Genomic DNA, 16,139 nt, shown 5'->3' on the forward strand with positions numbered 1-16,139 from the left:
CCAGAACTGCTACTAGGCGTGGTTTCTGCAAAGCTTTGAACAATTATAGCGTGTTGTGACAACTCCTGTGCTCACTTTCCTGTGTGATGATGGTAACCCTGCCAATCGCCTTCCTCACCAGCCTGCCTACCCAGGTCAACTCTTTGTTCCCCCAGTTTACCTTCCCCAAACGCATCACTTTGAACACACGAGTTAAATTCCATTTGCCAATCTCTGGCCCATCTCACCCAAAGAGCTGATATCAATCCCTTTGTCATTTTACATCAGATACGGTGGAGGGTTTCATCTCAAAATGCCAACTGTATATTTCCGTCTACAGATTTTGCTGAGTTCCTCCAGTGATTAGTTTTGGTAAATTTACACAAGCTTCTTCACTGTCCATCCACAAATATCCCCCCCAGAAATGTCCCCATCCCCCACAGAAACATACCCCCAGAAATGTCTCCCTGAAATGTCTCTCCCGAAACATCTCTCCACCGCCCCCAGAAATGTCCCCCCCACTGAAACATCTCCCCAGAAACATCTCAGTCCCAGTCTGACTGTCCGGTGAGGGCTGCTGGTCCTGGTCTGACTGTCCTGTGGGTAGTGTCGGTACCGGCGTCCCGGTCTGACTGCCCCATGAGGGGTGTTGGTCCCAGTATCCCGGTCTAACTGTCCCGTGAGGGGTGTTGGTCCCGGTGTCCCGGTCTGACTGTCCGGTGAGGGGTGCTGTCCCGGTGTCCCAATCTAACTGTCCCGTGAGGGATGTTGGTCCCAGTGTCCCGGTCTGACTGTCCCATGAGTGGTGCTGGTCCTGGTCTGACTGTCCTGTGAGGGGTGCTGTCCCGGTGTCCCGGTCTGACTGTCCCGTGAGGGGTGTTGGTCCCTGTGTCCGGTCTGACTGTCCCGTGAGGGGTGTTGGTCCCTGTGTCCGGTCTGACTGTCCCGTGAGGGGTGTTGGTCCCAGTGTCCGGTCTGACTGTCCCGTGAGGGGTGTTGGTCCCAGTGTCCGGTCTGACTGTCCCGTGAGGGGTGTTGGTCCCAGTGTCCGGTCTGACTGTCCCGTGAGGGGTGTTGGGCCCTGTGTCCTGGTCTGACTGTCCCGTGAGGGGTGTTGGCCCCAGTGTCCGGTCTGACTGTCCGGTGAGGGCTGCTGTCCCGGTGTCCCAATCTAACTGTCCCGTGAGGGATGTTGGTCCCAGTGTCCCGGTCTGACTGTCCCATGAGGGGTGTTGGGCGCTGTGTCCTGGTCTGACTGTCCCGTGAGGGGTGTTGGCCCCAGTGTCCGGTCTGACTGTCCGGTGAGGGGTGCTGTCCCGGTGTCCCAATCTAACTGTCCCGTGAGAGATGTTGGTCCCAGTGTCCCGGTCTGACTGTCCCATGAGTGGTGCTGGTCCTGGTCTGACTGTCCTGTGAGGGGTGCTGTCCCGGTGTCCCGGTCTGACTGTCCCGTGAGGGGTGTTGGTCCCAGTGTCCGGTCTGACTGTTCCGTGAGGGGTGTTGGTCCCAGTGTCCGGTCTGACTGTCCCGTGAGGGGTGTTGGTCCCGGTGTCCTGGTCTGACTGTCCCGTGAGGGGTGTTGTTCCCTGTGTCCATCTGACTGTCCCGTGAGGGGTGTTGGTCCCAGTGTCCGGTCTGACTGTCCCCTGGGTAGTGCTGGTCCCGGTCTGACTGTCCCATGAGTGGTGCTGGTCCTGGTCTGACTGTCCTGTGAGGGGTGCTGTCCCGGTGTCCCGGTCTGACTGTCCCGTGAGGGGTGTTGGTCCCAGTGTCCGGTCTGACTGTTCCGTGAGGGGTGTTGGTCCCAGTGTCCGGTCTGACTGTCCCGTGAGGGGTGTTGGTCCCGGTGTCCTGGTCTGACTGTCCCGTGAGGGGTGTTGGTCCCAGTGTCCGGTCTGACTGTCCCGTAAGGGGTGTTGGTCCCAGTGTCCGGTCTGACTGTCCCGTGAGGGGTGTTGGGCCCTGTGTCCTGGTCTGACTGTCCCGTGAGGGGTGTTGGCCCCAGTGTCCGGTCTGACTGTCCCGTGAGGGGTGCTGTCCCGGTGTCCCAATCTAACTGTCCCGTGAGGGATGTTGGTCCCAGTGTCCCGGTCTGACTGTCCCATGAGTGGTGCTGGTCCTGGTCTGACTGTCCTGTGAGGGGTGCTGTCCCGGTGTCCCGGTCTGACTGTCCCGTGAGGGGTGTTGTTCCCTGTGTCCATCTGACTGTCCCGTGAGGGGTGTTGGTCCCAGTGTCCGGTCTGACTGTCCCCTGGGTAGTGCTGGTCCCGGTCTGACTGTCCCATGAGTGGTGCTGGTCCTGGTCTGACTGTCCTGTGAGGGGTGCTGTCCCGGTGTCCCGGTCTGACTGTCCCGTGAGGGGTGTTGGTCCCAGTGTCCGGTCTGACTGTCCCGTGAGGGGTGTTGGTCCCAGTGTCCGGTCTGACTGTCCCGTGAGGGGTGTTGGTCCCGGTGTCCTGGTCTGACTGTCCCGTGAGGGGTGTTGGTCCCAGTGTCCGGTCTGACTGTCCCGTGAGGGGTGTTGGTCCCAGTGTCCGGTCTGACTGTCCCGTGAGGGGTGTTGGTCCCGGTGTCCTGGTCTGACTGTCCCGTGAGGGGTGTTGGTCCCTGTGTCCGGTCTGACTGTCCCCTGGGTAGTGCTGGTCCCGGTCTGACTGATCCATGAGTGGTGCTGGTCCTGGTGTCCTGGTCTGACCGTCCCCTGCCGTCCCCAGGTGTGAGCAGTTCTCGTTGCTGGGCCTCCGGTGGTACGGCCTGCCTGCTGTGGCCAACATGATGCTGGAGGTGGGGGGGCTGGAGTTCCCGGCTGCCCCCTTCAACGGCTGGTACACTGCTCCCGAGATCAGCGCCCGCAACTTCTGCGACTCCTCCCGCTACGGTCTGCTGAAGGTAAGGACGGTGGCCCAGGATCCGGGGATATTCTGTCTGTACTGGGAATATGCTACCTGTACGGGGCTGCAGGAGAACACTGCCTGTATTGAGAATCAGGAGACAAACTACCTACTCTCCCCTCTCTTCCCCTTCTCTCAGTTGTAGTCACCTCATTCCACCAACAGGGTAAAACAAACATCATTGGTCCCAGATCCCAGATTCACTCCCATCCTTCAACCCTCTCTCCCCTCTTTCCCCACCATCCCTCCACCCTCTTTCCCCACCTTCCCTCCACCCTCTTTCCCCACCCTCCCTCCACCCTCTTTCACCACCTTCCCTCCACCCTCTTTCCCCACCTTCCCTCCACCCTCTTTCCCCACCTTCCTTCCACCCTCTTTCACCACCTTCCTTCCACCCTCTTTCCCCACCATCCCTCCACCCTCTTTCCCCACCTTCCCTCCACCCTCTTTCCCCACCTTCCTTCCACCCTCTTTCACCACCTTCCTTCCACCCTCTTTCACCACCCTCCCTCCACCCTCTTTCCCCACCCTCCCTCCACCCTCCCTCCACCCTCCCTCCACCTTCTTTCCCCACCTTCCCTCCTCCCTCTTTTCCCACCTTCCCTCCAACCTCTTTCACCACCTTCCCTCCAACCTCTTTCCCCACCCTCCCTCCACCCTCTTTCCCCACCTTCCCTCCCCTCTTTCCCCACCTTCCCTCCAACCTCTTTCACCACCTTCCCTCCAACCTCTTTCCCCACCTTCCCTCCAACCTCTTTCCCCACCCTCCCTCCACCCTCTTTCCCCACTTTCCCTCCAACCTCTTTCCCCACCTTCCCTCCCCTCTTTCCCCACCCTCCCTCCCCTCTTTCCCCACTTTCCCTCCAACCTCTTTCCCCACCTTCCCTCCCCTCTTTCCCCACTTTCCCTCCAACCTCTTTCCCCACCTTCCCTCCCCTCTTTCCCCACCCTCCCTCCACCCTCTTTCCCCACCTTTCCTCCACCCTCTTTCACCACCTTTCCTCCACCCTCTTTCCCCACCTTTCCTCCACCGTCTTTCACCACCTTCCCTCCACCCTCTTTCCCCACCTTCCCTCCACCCTCTTTCCCCACCTTCCCTCCACCCTCTTTCCCAACCTTCCCTCCACCCTCTTTCCCCACCCTCCCTCCACCCTCTTTCCCCACCTTCCCTCTTTCCCCACCTTCCTTCCTCCCTCTTTCCCCACCCTCCCTCCACCCTCTTTCCCCACCTACCCTCCCCTCTTTCCCCACCCTCCCTCCACCCTCTTTCCCCACCTACCCTCCCCTCTTTCACCACCTTCCCTCCTCCCTCTTTCCCCACCTTCCCTCCAACCACTTTCACCACCTTCCCTCCAACCTCTTTCCCCACCCTCCCTCCACCCTCTTTCCCCACTTTCCCTCCAACCTCTTTCCCCACCTTCCCTCCAACCTCTTACCCCACCCTCCCTCCACCCTTTTTCCCCACCTTTCCTCCCCTCTTTCCCCACCGTCCCTCCACCCTCTTTCCCCACCTACCCTCCCTTCTTTCACCACCTTCCCTCCACCCTCCTTCCCCCACTCTCTTCAGTCTCCCTGGCCACTTCCTCTCCCCTTCTCTTCTCTTCCTCTCTTCTCTCTCCGCTGCCTTTCTTCCCCCTCCCTTTCCACCCCCTTCCTACCCCTTCTCTCTCGCACACATCCCCCACTCTTCCACTCTCCCCACACCAACAACACCTGATACCAACATTTCTACCCTCTCTTGACAGGAGATTGCGGCCGTGCTGGGACTGGATACCAGGAGCACCCTCTTCCTTTGGAAGGATAAAGCTGCCATCGAAGCCACAGTGGCCGTTCTCTACAGCTTCCAGGTTGTGGGGAAGGGGCCTGACCTGGGGTGGGAGGGGGGAACTGGCTGCCAGGGGAAGGATGACTCTTGTTGGTGGAGTGGCCCAGTGAGGAGACTGACTCTGGGGCTGGGTGTATCTCCCTGGGTTCCCTGACTCTGTGACCGGGTGAATGAGCAGGCAACACCTGTAACTCAGATACTGTCCCCACCCACATCGGGTGATGCCCGGACCCGCGGGAGGGATGGCACTGAGCCTGGGGCTTGTCACTCCACCCACCTCCCACCCCCAGACTACGCTGGGGCAGGGACTCGGTCAGCGGCGTAAGGGTGCTGGGGGGTTGGTGAATGGGACGTCAAATGATGGAGGGGCTGGGACAGGGATGTCAGAGCCTGAGGGAGAGAGAATGCGGAGGAATTGAGGAGATGACTGGCGGGGATGATGGCAGAGCAGAGATGGCTGAAGTTTCTGGGAATAGTTCACAAGACGCAGGATAGATATGTCCCACAGAGGAAGAAGTTCTCAAATGGCAGTGGTCGGCAACTGTGGCTGACAAAGGAAGTTAAGGACTGCATAAAAGCCAAGGAAAGGGCATATAAGGTAGCAAGAGTGAGTGGGAAGTTGGATGATTGGGAAGCTTTTAAAATCCAATAGAAGGCAACTAAAAAATTGATTAAAAAAAGGGAAAAGATGCAATATCAGGGCAAACTAACCAATAATATAAAGCCTGATACTAAAAGTTTTTTCAGTTATATAAAGGGTAAAAAGGAGGTGAGACCACTGGAAAATTACGCTGCTGAGGGAGTAATGGGGACAAAGAAATGGCAGATGAATTTAATGGGTACTTTGAATCAGTCTTCACTGCAGAAGACACCAGCAGTGTGCCAGACGTCTGTGAGTGTCAGGGAGCAGGAAGACATTGCTATTACAAAGGGAAAAGTGCTAGGCAAGTTCAAAGGTCTTAAGGTGGATAAATCACCTGGACTAGATGGACTACATCCCAGAGTCCTGAGAGAGGTTGCTGAAGAGATAACAGATACATTGGTCATGATCTGCCAAGAATCACTTGATTCTGGCTTGGTCCTGGAGGACTGGAAAATTGCAAATGTCACTTCACTCATTAAGAAGGGAGGAAGGCAAAAGAAAGGAAATTATAGGCCAGTTAGCCTAACCTCAGTGGTTGGTAAAGTGTTGGAGTCTATTATTAAGGATGAGGAAACTAATGATAAAATAAGCCAAAGTCAGCATTATTTCTGTAAAGCGAAATCTTGCCTAAAAAGATCTGTTAGAATTCTTTGAGGAAGTGACAAACAGGGTGGACAAAGGAGAGGCAGTGAATGTCACTTACTTGGATTTTCTGAAGGTGTTTGATAAGGTGCCACACATGAGGCTGCTTAACAAAATTACAGGAAAGATACTGGCATGGATAGAGGAATGGCTGACAGGCAGGAGACAGCAAGCAGGAGTAAAAGGGTCATTCTCTGGTTGGCTGCCAGTGACCAGCGTTCCTCAGGGGTCGGTATTGGGTCTGCTAATTTTCACATTGTGTGTCAGTGATTTCGATAATGGAATTGATAGCCTTGCGGCGAAGTTTGCGGATGATATGAAGAGAGGTGGAGGGGTAGGTAGTGCTGAGGAAGCAATGTGATTGCAGCAGGACTTAGACAAAGAATGGGCAAAAAAGTGGCAGATGGAATACAGTGCTGGGAAATGTTTGACAATGCATTTTGGTAAAAGGAACAATAATGCAGACTATTATCTAAATGGGGAGAAGGTTCAAACATCAGAGGTGCAGAGGGACTTAGGAGTCCTTGTGCAAGACTCCCAGAAGGTTAATTTACAGGTTGAGACTGTGGTAAAGAAGGCAAATGCAATGTTGGCATTTATTGAACTATTTATGGTTCTATTACTATTTATTATTTATGGAGCAACTGTAATGAAAACCAATTTCCCCCGGGATCAATAAAGGATGACTATGACTATTTCAAGGGGAATAGAATATAAAAGCAAAGAGATAATGCTGAGGCTTTATAAGACACTAGTCAGGCCTCACGTAGAGTATTGTCAACAGTTTTGGGCCCAATATCTCAGAAAGGGTGTGTTGTCATTGGAGAGTCCAGAGGAGGTTCACGAGGATGATTCCAGGAATGAAGGGGTTAACATATGAGGAGCGTTTGGCAGCTTTGAGCCTGTACTCACTGGAATTTAGAAGAATGCACGGGGATCTCACTGAAACCTTCCGAATGTTGAAAGGACTAGATAGGGTGGATGTGGGGAGGATATTTCCGATGGTGGAGGTATCCAGAACAGCCTCAAAATTAAGGGGCGGCCCTTTAGAACAGAGGTAAGCAAGAATTTTTTTAGCCAGAGAGTAGTAAATCTGTGGAATGCGCTGCCACGGACTGCAGTGGAGGCAATGTCTGTGCGTATATTGAAGGCGGAAGTTGATTGTTTTCTGATCGGTCAGGGCATCAAAGAATTTGGCGAGAAGGCAGGTGTATGGGGTTGAGTGGGATCCAGCATCAGCCATGATGAAATGGTGGAACAGACTTGATGGGCTGAATGGCCTAGTTCTGCTCCTGTGTCTTATGTTATTACGGACTGGAAGCCGCTGAAATCAACACTGAGTAATGGAGCAGGGGGAGATAATGTGTGGGTGATTGGGGGGGGGGGAGTGAGTTCAGAATGTGGGGGGGGGGGATGTGGAGGGGGATAGAAAAGATTTCAACAAGCAAATCTTCCCACAGGAAGTGTGGGGCTGCCCCAGTGCAGGAGGGCAGGTGTGTCTGGACAGGTGTCCTCAGTGAGTGGGTGTCAGGGTAAAAAGGGCTTGGCACTGACTCAGGTGACCACCCAGAGATCCCCCACCTCCACTTTGTCCCTCCTCCCTACCTTAATAGGAAACTTACACTCTTGTCCTCGAGCTGTAACGTGTTCCTTGTACAAACTTGTTCTGCTCTGTAATATGGTCGGCACTTTAACAACCTACGTTGTGATAGAGTGCACTGTAAACAGGTATATGGACAAATTTAAGGTGGGGGGTTATATGGGAGGCAGAGTTTAAGGGTCGGCACAACATTGTGGGCCGAAGGGCCTGTACTGTGCTGTACTGTTCTATGTTCTATGTAACATGGTATACACTGTAGTGGATTGCACTGTAATGGATTTCAGACTTATAAACCTCACTGTAGTGGTGTGCATGGTAATGGACTGCACTATAATGTACTGCATTGTAACAGACTGCACTATAATGTACTGCATTGTAACAGACTGCACTGTAATGTACTGCATTGTAACAGACTGCACTGCAATGGACTGCACTATAATGGGCTACATTGTAACAGACTATACTGTAATGTACTGCATTGTAACAGACTGCACTGTAATAGACTGCATTGTAACAGACTGCACTGTAATCGACTGCATTGTAACAGACTGCACTGTATTGTGGTCAGCCATGTAACGGTGATAAGTTTTGTACTCTCCCATACACAGCGGGCGAAAGTGACGATCGTCGATCATCACACCATCACCGAGTCCTTCATGAAGCACCTGGAGAGCGAGCAGCGGCTGCGTGGGGGTTGTCCCACTGACTGGGTCTGGGTTGTCCCACCCATATCTGGCAGCCTGACCCCCGTATTTCACCAGGAATTCCTCAACTATAACCTGTCACCTTCCTTCTCCTACCAGGTAACCCTTCCCCGTTCATCCAAACCCTCCCCGCCCCCGCCCGCCGTTCCCTCCCTCCACCTTTCCCAGAACCCCCTCACCCCAGAAAACCTTCTCCCCATACCTCTCCCAAAACCACCCCGACCCTTCCCTGACCTCCATTGTGCCCCCCCCCACCCCGAACTCCCATACCCCTCCGACCCCTGATCCGGTGCAGTTCAGTGAGTACCGGTTGCAGTCGTGTGTCAGAGGTGTGCTGGGGATGGGTCTGGGTGCCAGGTGAGTGCAGGAGTGGCTGAGGGGACTGTGTGAGTCAGGGACAGAGATGGTCTCTCTTGCCTGGTCACTCTGCTCTGTCAGCCAGAACACCCACCCACCAGTCTGTGAGCAGCTCCCCACTGGTCTGTATCCAGTCCCCCCACTCTGTCTTGGTACTGGAGACAAGACTGGCAGGTGCCCCGGACACTGGTGACGAGTAGTTGCACCTTGAACAATGGTGACCATTGGTGCACACCCCTGGACACTGGCAACCACTGGCAGTTGCCCCAGACCCTGGTGACCATTGGCACATGCCCTAAGTCTAGACCCTTGTGGACACAGACACGTGCCCTGGACACCGGTGGCCACTGGCATGCATCCTGGGGTACTGGCCGCCACTGAAACACTGACAACCACTGGCACACACTCTGGACATTGGCAAACACGGGTGCACACTCCCGGCATTGGCCACCGCTGGCACGTTCTCCCCGAGCACTGGGTGATGGGCTGGTGTTTCTCCGGTGTTGCAGACGGATGCCTGGCGGACACACAAGTGGAACAACGGGATTTCTGTCAAACGCAAGACCATCGGATTCAAGGAGCTGGCAAAGTAAGTACATTGGTGAGTGGGGAGGAAGGCGTGGGGTACCTGGGCAGGGGTAGTGAGCAGGTGTTCTGGGGCACTGTAGAGGTCGGCACAAACAGGGTCCGGGACAAAGGACCTGGGACCACCTTGATGCTGGGGACCAACCATCTCCCACTGATGTTGGGAGAATTACCCTACCTCCCAGTGGCCCGGAACCCCACTGACCACCATCACAGGAGGACGGCAGGGGCTGGAGATCCCGTGGCGAGCAGCTCCACTCCCCACGTCCCAGGGCAATGCCCATGTCTGCACAAGTCCAAAGTGTAGTGGGTCGGGGAAGGTGCCTCCAACATCTCTCCAGTAGCTTCCACACCATTTGGAGCAAATCAGTTCCCTGACCACCCGCACCCCCTAAACGCTCCCTCCCTCCACCACTAGCATATATTGAGTACAGTGGGCATTGTCCCCAGACTGCACTGCAGTTACCTGCCCAAGTGATAGTGCCAGAATCTCCCAACCCTCACAGCTGTCCCACCAGGAAGGATGAGAGCAGCAGGGGAACACAACCTTTGGATTCCCCTCTGCTGCATACACCACCCTGACTTGGATGTGCTTCAGTGCCTGACATACTGTGGAATCATTGTATCTGTTCGTTGAGACATCTCGGCCAGGATATGATAAAGGAGAAGATGCTGGGAAAGCTGAAAGATATGAAGGTGGATAAGCCTCCTGGACCAGGGTTCAAAAGAGGTAGATGAAGAGATCGTTAAGGCATTAGTATTGATCTTCCACGAGTCACTAGGTTCTGGAATGGTTCCTGAAAATCACAAATGTAACAGCACTCTTTACGAAGGAAGAGAGTCAAAAGACAGAAAACTATAGGCCAGTTTGCCTGACTTCAGTGGTGGGCAAGATGTTAGAGTCCATTATTAAGGATGAAGTTTTGGATACTTGGAGGCACATGGCAATGTAGGTCGAATGGTTTCTTAGGCAGAGATCTTGCCTGAGCAAATGTGTTGGAAGTCTTTGAGGAAATCGCTGGCAGGATAGACAAAGGAGAGTCAGTGGCTTTTCAGAAGGCCTTTCACAAAACGTTGCAGATGAGACTCTTAAGCAAGATAGGAGCCAATAATATTAGAGGAAATATACCAGAGTGGACAGAAGGTTGGCTGACTGGCAGGAGGCAAGCAGTGGGAATAAAAAGGGCCTTTTCTGAATGGTTGCCGGTGACTACTGGTGTTCCGCGGGGGGCATGTTTGAGTTGCTACTTTTCACTTTAAATATCAGCAGTCTGGATGATGGAATTGATGGCTTTGCAGATGATAGATTGAGAGGCAGGTAATGTTGAGGAAGCAGAAGGACTTGGTCTGGATTAGGAGAATGATCAAGGTGACAGTTTAAGTTTATTGTCTAACACACCTAAGCTTACGTATACAGATAAACGGAGCACTGGTCCTCTGGAGTGAAGGTGTAGAACACAGCAGATATAGTCAAGATGCAGTATATACAGTTACGATAAAGCACAAAACAGTCACAACATACCATTAACACCCCCTGAGTGGCATGCTGTGCAGACTGACGGTGAATGGAATGTTATCCTGGAGCCATGTTTCTGTAAGAATAACCACATAACAGTTCCTCATCTTGCGCTGGGTCACTTGCAGATGATGGTAATCCGGTTAGTTTTCCAGAGATGTAGCAGAGTGGTGTTGGGAATTGTGTGGTTGTGCACTTTTGGTAGAAGTTATAAAGGTGTAGGTTATTTTCTAAATAGGGAGTTAATTCCAAAATTGGAGGTGCAAATGGACTTGGAAGTACGAGTGTAGGGTACCCTAAATTTTAAATTATAGGTTGAGTCGATAGTGAGGAAGGCAAATGCAATGTTAACATTCCTTTCAAGAGAACTAGAATATAAAAGCAAAGATGCAATGCTGAGGCTCTGGTCAGACCACATTTGGAGTATTGTGAACAGTCCTGAGCTGCATGTATAATCTAGGATGTGCTGGCATCGGACAGTCTGGAGGTTGTCGAGGAGAATGATCCTGGAAATGACAGGGTTAATGTGTGAAGAGCATTTGATGGCTCTGGGACTGTACTCACTGGAGTTCAGAAGAGTGAGTGTGGGGAAGGGTGATCTCATTGAAACCTGTTGGATATTGAATGGCCTAGATAGGGTGGACGTGGAGAGGATGCTTCCAATAGTGGGGAAGGCTAGGACCAAAGGGCAGAGCCTCAGAATTGAAGGACATCTATTTAGAACAGAGATGGGGAGGAATTTATTAAGCCAGAGGCCGGTGAATCTGTGGAATTCATTGACAGATGGCTCTGGTGGCCAAGTCATTGGATATATTTAAAGCGGAGGTTGATAATTTCTTGATCAGTAAGGGCATCACAGGTTATGGTGTGAAGGCAGGAGAGTGGTTGAGAGGGAGAATAAATCATCCATGGTCGAATGGTGGAGCAGACGTGATGGCTGAATAGCCTAATGGCTTATGGTCATGGTGGTTCCAGACTGCTGATGGATGGTGGCCCTGGTGCTGCTGGTCCTTCTAGGTCCTGCTGGTGTTGAACACTCCCTGCTGGTGTTGAACGCTCCCTGCTGGTATTGAACGCTCACTGCTCTCTGCTCCTTTCTCCACCTTCAGAGCGGTGGAGTTCTCTACCAAGCTGATGGCCCAGGCCCTAGCTCGGCGAGTCAAGGTGACCATTCTGTATGCCACTGAGACCGGGAAATCTGAGACCCTGGCCAGGAAACTCTGTGACATCTTTCGCAAGGTCTTCAATCCAAAGGTGAGGGTCGGTGGGCAGGGAACAGCCCCGTGTAAGTACAGGTTGGGACCCAGTGCATGTTGTGTGTGAGTACAGGGCAGGACTGTGGATGGGATGTGAGTGGGTATAAAGTGGGACTGTGTACAGGTTGTGTGTTGGTACAGTGTGGGACTGTGTACAGATTGTGTGTGGGTATAGGGTGGGACTGTGTACGGGTTGTGTGTTGGTACAGGGTGGGACTTTGTTCGGATTATGTGTGGGTACAGAGTGGGACTGTGTACGTGTTGTGTGTGGGTACAGGGAGATGCTGTGTACGAGTTGTGCATTGGTATGGGATGGGATTGTGCACGGGTTGTATGTGGGTACAGAGTCAGACTGTGTACGGGTTGTGCATGGGTACAGGATGGGACTGCGTACGGGTTGTGCGTGGGTACAGGATGGGACCGTGTACCGGTTGTGCGTGGGTACAGGATGGGACTGTGTACCGATTGTGCGTGGGTACAGGATGGGACGGTGTACAGGTTGTGCGTGGGTACAGGATGGGACCGTGTACCGGTTGTGCGTGGGTACAGGATGGGACTGTGTACCGATTGTGCGTGGGTACAGGATGGGACGGTGTACAGGTTGTGCGTGGGTACAGGATGGGACTGCGTACGGGTTGTGCGTGGGTACAGGATGGGACTGCGTACGGTTTGTGCGTGGGTACAGGATGGGACTGCGTACGGGTTGTGCGTGGGTACAGGATGGGACTGCGTACGGGTTGTGCGTGGGTACAGGATGGGACTGTGTACTGGTTGTGCGTGGGTACAGGATGGGACTGTGTACCGATTGTGCGTGGGTACAGGATGGGACGGTGTACAGGTTGTGCGTGGGTACAGGATGGGACGGTGTACCGGTTGTGTGTGGGTACAGGATGGGACTGCGTATGGGTTGTGCGTGGGTACAGGATGGGACTGCGTATGGTTTGTGCGTGGGTACAGGATGGGACTGTGTACGGGTTGTGCATGGGTATAGGATGGGACGGTGTACGGGTTGTGCGTGGGTACAGGATGGGACGGTGTACGGGTTGTGCGTGGGTACAGGATGGGACGGTGTACGGGTTGTGTGTGGGTACAGGATGGGACGGTGTACGGGTTGTGCGTGGGTACAGGATGGGACTGCGTATGGGTTGTGCGTGGGTACAGGATGGGACTGCGTACGGTTTGTGCGTGGGTACAGGATGGGACTGTGTACGGGTTGTGCGTGGGTACAGGATGGGACTGTGTACGGGTTGTGCGTGGGTACAGGATGGGACTGTGTACGGGTTGTGCGTGGGTACAGGATGGGACTGTGTACCGGTTGTGCGTGGGTACAGGATGGGATTGTGTACGGGTTGTGCGTGGGTACAGGATGGGACTGTGTACCGGTTGTGCATGGGTACAGGATGGGACTATGTACCGATTGTGCGTGGGTACAGGATGGGACGGTGTACAGGTTGTGCGTGGGTACAGGATGGGACGGTGTACGGGTTGTGTGTGGGTACAGGATGGGACTGCGTACGGGTTGTGCGTGGGTACAGGATGGGACTGCGTACGGGTTGTGCGTGGGTACAGGATGGGACAGTGTACGGGTTGTGCGTGGGTACAGGATGGGACTGTGTATGGTTTGTGCGTGGGTACAGGATGGGACTGTGTACGCAATGTGTATAAGTGCAGGATTTTGGACCAAGGGTTATGGTGAGGGCTTCACTTGTTACTCAGGGGTGTGAAGGTGCTGGGATGTCAGGATTGCAACCAGACATCCTTTATATGGCTTCTACTGACTTTGGGGCTGGAGGGATAATTTTTCAGAGGGAGAGGGAAGAGGATGGTGCGATGGAGAGAGACTGATGAAGGTGTGAGAGACAAGGAAGAGGTGTATATTGGGTTGTAAGCTGGTGTTTAACTCCCTACCCCCTCCCCATTCCTCCCCGCCTGTCTCAACGCCCCTCCGCCTGTCCCAAACTCCCCAGCTCTCACACTGTGCCCTGCCTGCCTCACCCCTCACAGTTACTGCGGATGGACGAGTACGATGTTGTCAGCCTGGAACACGAATCCTTGGTGCTGGTGGTGGCGAGCACATTTGGGAATGGAGACCCACCAGAGAATGGAGAGGTACAGAGAACATCCGAACCCCATAACGGGGTGGGAAATCGGTCCCATAACAGATAAACAGCGGTACACACGATCCCTGTATACCAATCCATTGGCTGGGTGGATGGTCACACACTGGGAACGAGGTGATCACACCTCTGCTTAAACTGCCTCATGTAGTGGGACAAACTGAACTGGGAATGGAGAGGCTAACACCCCCAATCCATGGGTGGGACATCAGACTGTTGCATCAGATGGGTACAGACACACACCCTCTGCCTCCCCAATCCATCCGTCTGTGATAAGGTCACCCTCTGCCTCCCTGGTCCACTGGGCTGTGATAGGGTCACCCTCTGCCTCCCTGGTCCATCGGGCTGTGGTAGGGTCACACACTGTCTCACTGATCCATCAGTCTGTGATAGGGTCACCCTCTGCCTCCCCAATCCATCCGTCTGTGATAAGGTCATACACTGTCTCACTGATCCAGCAGTCTGTGGTAGGGTCACCCTCTGCCTCCCTGGTCCATCGGGCTGGGGTAGGGTCACCCTCTGCCTCCCTGGTCCATCGGGCTGCGGTAGGGTCACCCTCTGCCTCCCTGGTCCATCGGGCTGCGGTAGGGTCACCCTCTGCCTCCCTGGTCCATCGGGCTGCGGTAGGGTCACACACTGGCTTTACATGTCCACAGCAGGAGCGTGGTGGGTCTTGCCATGGGATGGGTGCTGGAGCTGCCCATGAACTAACCCGCTGTTGGTTTTCCAGGCCTTTGCTGACCTTTTGATGAAAATGACTCACCCTGACTCCAGCCCGACACAGTACAGGTTAGTTACCCCGGTGGTGAGTCTTGCCGACCACATCTTACTTCTTCAATCCAAAAGTCGAGAGGGCAGAGCTTTGGAACGGGTACATGGTTAATGGGGAACGGGTACACGGGGAGTGGGAAACGGGTACACGGGGAGTGGGGAAATGGGTACACGGGGAGTGGGAAACGGGTACACGGGGAGTGGGGAAACGGGTACACGGGGAGTGGGAAACGGGTACACGGGGAGTGGGGAAATGGGTACACGGGGAGTGGGAAACGGGTACACGGGGAGTAGGGATTGGGTACACGGGGAGTGGGAAACGGGTACATGGGGAGCGGGGAAACGGGTACACGGGGAGTAGGGAATGGGTACATGGGAGTGGGGAAACGGGTACACGGGGAGTGGGGAACGGGTACAGGGGAGTGGGGAAATGGGTAAACGGGGAGTGGGGAATGGGTACACGGAGTGGGGAACGGGTACACGGGGAGTGGGGAACGGGTACAGGGGAGCGGGGAAATGGGTACACGGGGAGTGGGGAATGGGTACACGGGGAGTGGGGAATGGGTACATGGGGAGTGGGGAAACGGGTACATGGGGAGTGGGAAACGAGTACATGGGGAGTGGGAAACGGGTACATGGGGAGTGGGGAAATGGGTACACGGGGAGTGGGGAAACGGGTACATGGGGAGTGGGGAAATGGGTACATGGGGAGTGGGGAAATAGCTAAACGGGGAGTGGGGAAACGGGTACACGGGGAGTGGGGAAACGGGTACACGGTGATGGGAAATGGGTATACGGTGAATGGGAAATGGGTACACAGGGAGTGGGGAACATGGGAGTGTGCTCTGACAGGATTGGGGATCAGAGGAGGTTTGGGTCCTGTACCTGGTGTCTGTGATCTGACAGGATTGGGGATCGGAGGAGGTTTGGGTCCTGTACCTGATGTCTGTGATCTGACAGGATTGGGGATCAGAGGAGGTTTGGGTCCTGTACCTGGTGTCTGTGATCTGACAGGATTGGGGATTAGAGGAGGTTTGGGTCCTGTACCTGGTGTCTGTGATCTGACAGTGAAGGGGATCGGAGGAGGTTTGGGTGCTGTACCTGGTGTCTGTGGTCTGACAGGGATGGGGATCGGAGCAGGGTTGGGTCCTGTACCTGATGTCTGCTCTGACTGTGATGGATCTCTGTTTTAGGAGCTACAAAGCCCGGTTCAACAGTCTGTCCGACGATGAGTTTGAAGCGTTCAGTGAGAT

At 54.2% G+C, this 16,139-nt stretch overlaps 1 protein-coding gene across 1 annotated transcript in view; it reads left to right on the top strand.

The window, feature by feature from the left end:
* The window catches only part of LOC134346734 (nitric oxide synthase 1-like), a 70,910-nt gene that overhangs the window by 21,716 nt on the left and 33,055 nt on the right, over nt 1-16,139 (top strand). Inside the window, exons 8-15 of the mRNA XM_063048308.1 lie at nt 2,694-2,868; nt 4,616-4,717; nt 8,189-8,383; nt 9,151-9,230; nt 11,852-11,996; nt 14,003-14,107; nt 14,846-14,904; nt 16,080-16,139. The exon at nt 16,080-16,139 is cut by the window's right edge and continues 51 nt beyond it. Coding sequence (XP_062904378.1) covers nt 2,694-2,868; nt 4,616-4,717; nt 8,189-8,383; nt 9,151-9,230; nt 11,852-11,996; nt 14,003-14,107; nt 14,846-14,904; nt 16,080-16,139 — 921 coding nt within the window. The remainder of the gene's footprint in view (nt 1-2,693; nt 2,869-4,615; nt 4,718-8,188; nt 8,384-9,150; nt 9,231-11,851; nt 11,997-14,002; nt 14,108-14,845; nt 14,905-16,079) is intronic.

Source organism: Mobula hypostoma, chromosome 5 (assembly GCF_963921235.1).
Source record: "Mobula hypostoma chromosome 5, sMobHyp1.1, whole genome shotgun sequence".
Classification (NCBI taxonomy): domain Eukaryota; kingdom Metazoa; phylum Chordata; class Chondrichthyes; order Myliobatiformes; family Myliobatidae; genus Mobula; species Mobula hypostoma.